Source organism: Trachymyrmex cornetzi, unplaced genomic scaffold (genome assembly GCF_001594075.2).
Source record: "Trachymyrmex cornetzi isolate Tcor2-1 unplaced genomic scaffold, Tcor1.1 scaffold565, whole genome shotgun sequence".
NCBI lineage: Eukaryota > Metazoa > Arthropoda > Insecta > Hymenoptera > Formicidae > Trachymyrmex > Trachymyrmex cornetzi.
Genome location: NW_017299877.1, coordinates 65,462 through 67,492, shown reverse-complemented (window position 1 = coordinate 67,492; position 2,031 = coordinate 65,462). Strand labels below are relative to the sequence as shown.

At 31.9% G+C, this 2,031-nt stretch overlaps 1 protein-coding gene across 1 annotated transcript in view; it reads right to left on the bottom strand.

Moving 5' to 3' along the window:
- Nucleotides 1-302: 302 nt before the first annotated feature.
- Nucleotides 303-2,031, bottom strand: part of LOC108766024 (uncharacterized) — a 61,194-nt gene continuing 59,465 nt past the window's right edge. Inside the window, exons 10-11 of the mRNA XM_018515041.1 lie at nucleotides 521-713; nucleotides 303-463 (exon numbers count right to left, since the gene is read on the bottom strand). Of these exons, the coding sequence (XP_018370543.1) occupies nucleotides 303-463; nucleotides 521-713 (354 nt within the window). The remainder of the gene's footprint in view (nucleotides 464-520; nucleotides 714-2,031) is intronic.

Below are 2,031 nucleotides of genomic sequence, written 5' to 3'. Positions count from 1 at the left end.
TCCGGCAGTGTATGTGCATCTGGATTAATTTTTTAAGATTACATTTTAATAACTGTACATTAACACTTTTATGTACAGAATTATGAGACTAATCCATTGGTATAATGAAAAGACATAGTTGCTTTAAAAACAAAATGTAATTTGTAATATGCAACTATATATTTTTTTTATAAAACAACTCTCTCTCTCTCTCTCTCCCCCTCTCTCTCTTTCCCCCCTCCCTACTTCCCGCTTCACTCCCTCTCTCTTTTTCCAAATATCCTCGAAATTTCTATTACTTTCTTAAAGATACTATTCAAGTTCTATACCTGCATGCGTTCCTTGCAAATAAAACAAACTCCGACAAACACGCCAATTGGGATTAGATTGTACCAGAAACTGGTCCAATTGTCGATATGAAACGCGGCAACGAACGCGCCAACCAGCATCAAAAATATCGTACCTGGTCCTAGGATTGTACTCCCTATAATAATACTTCACGATTTAATAGGTTATTAAAGTATTGTTATTATATACGTACCCATTAGAATCCACTGGTAAGCAATGTACAGCCACGAGATATCGTTATTCACCTTTCTCGTCTGTTTAGCAGTAATCAACAAGTCGAAAATATTTGCGACAGTCGAGGGAATCCATCTTCGTCGTTGTATGTAAAAATCTTTAAAGTGTTCTGGTGCGTGTGTATAAGCATCACTTGCTGCCGAATATTCAACCTAATAAAAACGAGAATTAATTCTAGAATTATAATATATGCTATAATATTCTTATACACACAAAGTACATATGTATAGTTCGGTTAGATTCAGTTAAATATTTTTATAATATATAATAATGATGCATACCCTTACGGAAAAAAACTCTTAAAATTTGAGTGTTTACACTTTAAAAAACACTGAAAAAATACACTCAAGGTAATATACTCAATTAATGATTGTTTTGGACGCTCAAACTGAGTATAACTCTCAACTTGAGTGTTATTGATGACTTGGATGTTGAGTGTTAATCTCAACTTTAGTGTCAGGGTGAAATCACACGGTGCGGAAAATGATTGCGGAACAAAGAATGCGTCATTCAGCGGACTCAACAGTTGAATGAGCACTCGCTGTTATTAGTACTTTTTAAAAAAAGGTAAAAAAAAGGCGCCAAGTGTGCATGTACCTTCCATAAAAAACTGTACTTTACATAAACTAAAAAAAAAACCGTTACATAAATAATATAGTTCAAGTGGTAATGTTGTTAATTTTTTATTATAAATTACCCCTCAGTAGTACGTATGCATGTATTAAAAAAGAAATTAAATCAAATCTTTAAATTACGCCAATTGCAAAACGAATATATAATTTCTTGCAACATATAACATATACTATTGTATTTTGTAAATTGAGAAAAGAACATATATTTTATTGCAACATATAACATTTAATTAACGAGACAAAATGATACGTACCTTTATCTTTCTATTCAAGAGTCTTTTATATTTGCAATGGAATACAAGATTTAATCTAAAAAAAATTAAAGACGAAGCATCACAAAATGAGAAAATTTTATGAAAATAAAATTTTTTATGTAAAAAAACTTGGCGCGCTGCTAGACCTCAAAATATAATAAGATAATGTTACATAAAAGAAATAAACAATATTTTACGAAAGATATCTTTTTCATGTTGTCTTTTCCGCAATACAAAAAGATATATTTTAGTTTATTAGGTGTACAAAAAAGTTCTGAGCTTTAGATTTCATACAACCGAAATAACAATTTAAATTTTATATATCTTCCCGCCCTTTTGCGGTTTTAAAGCGTTAACATTTGGCCTTCAATGCCATACGGTTTGGCGTTTGATGCACATAACCTCAAAAATCAGTAGTGTTCACGTCGTTCACGATGGCAATAACAAAAGAGCATATTCGATTTTCCATCCACTTCACGTTTCGTCTGAAGAAAAATGCTGCTGAAGCCACTGCAATGATTTGTGCTGCATATGGAGAAAACGCTGTAAGTCATGCTACATGTAAAAGATGGTATCAAAAGTTT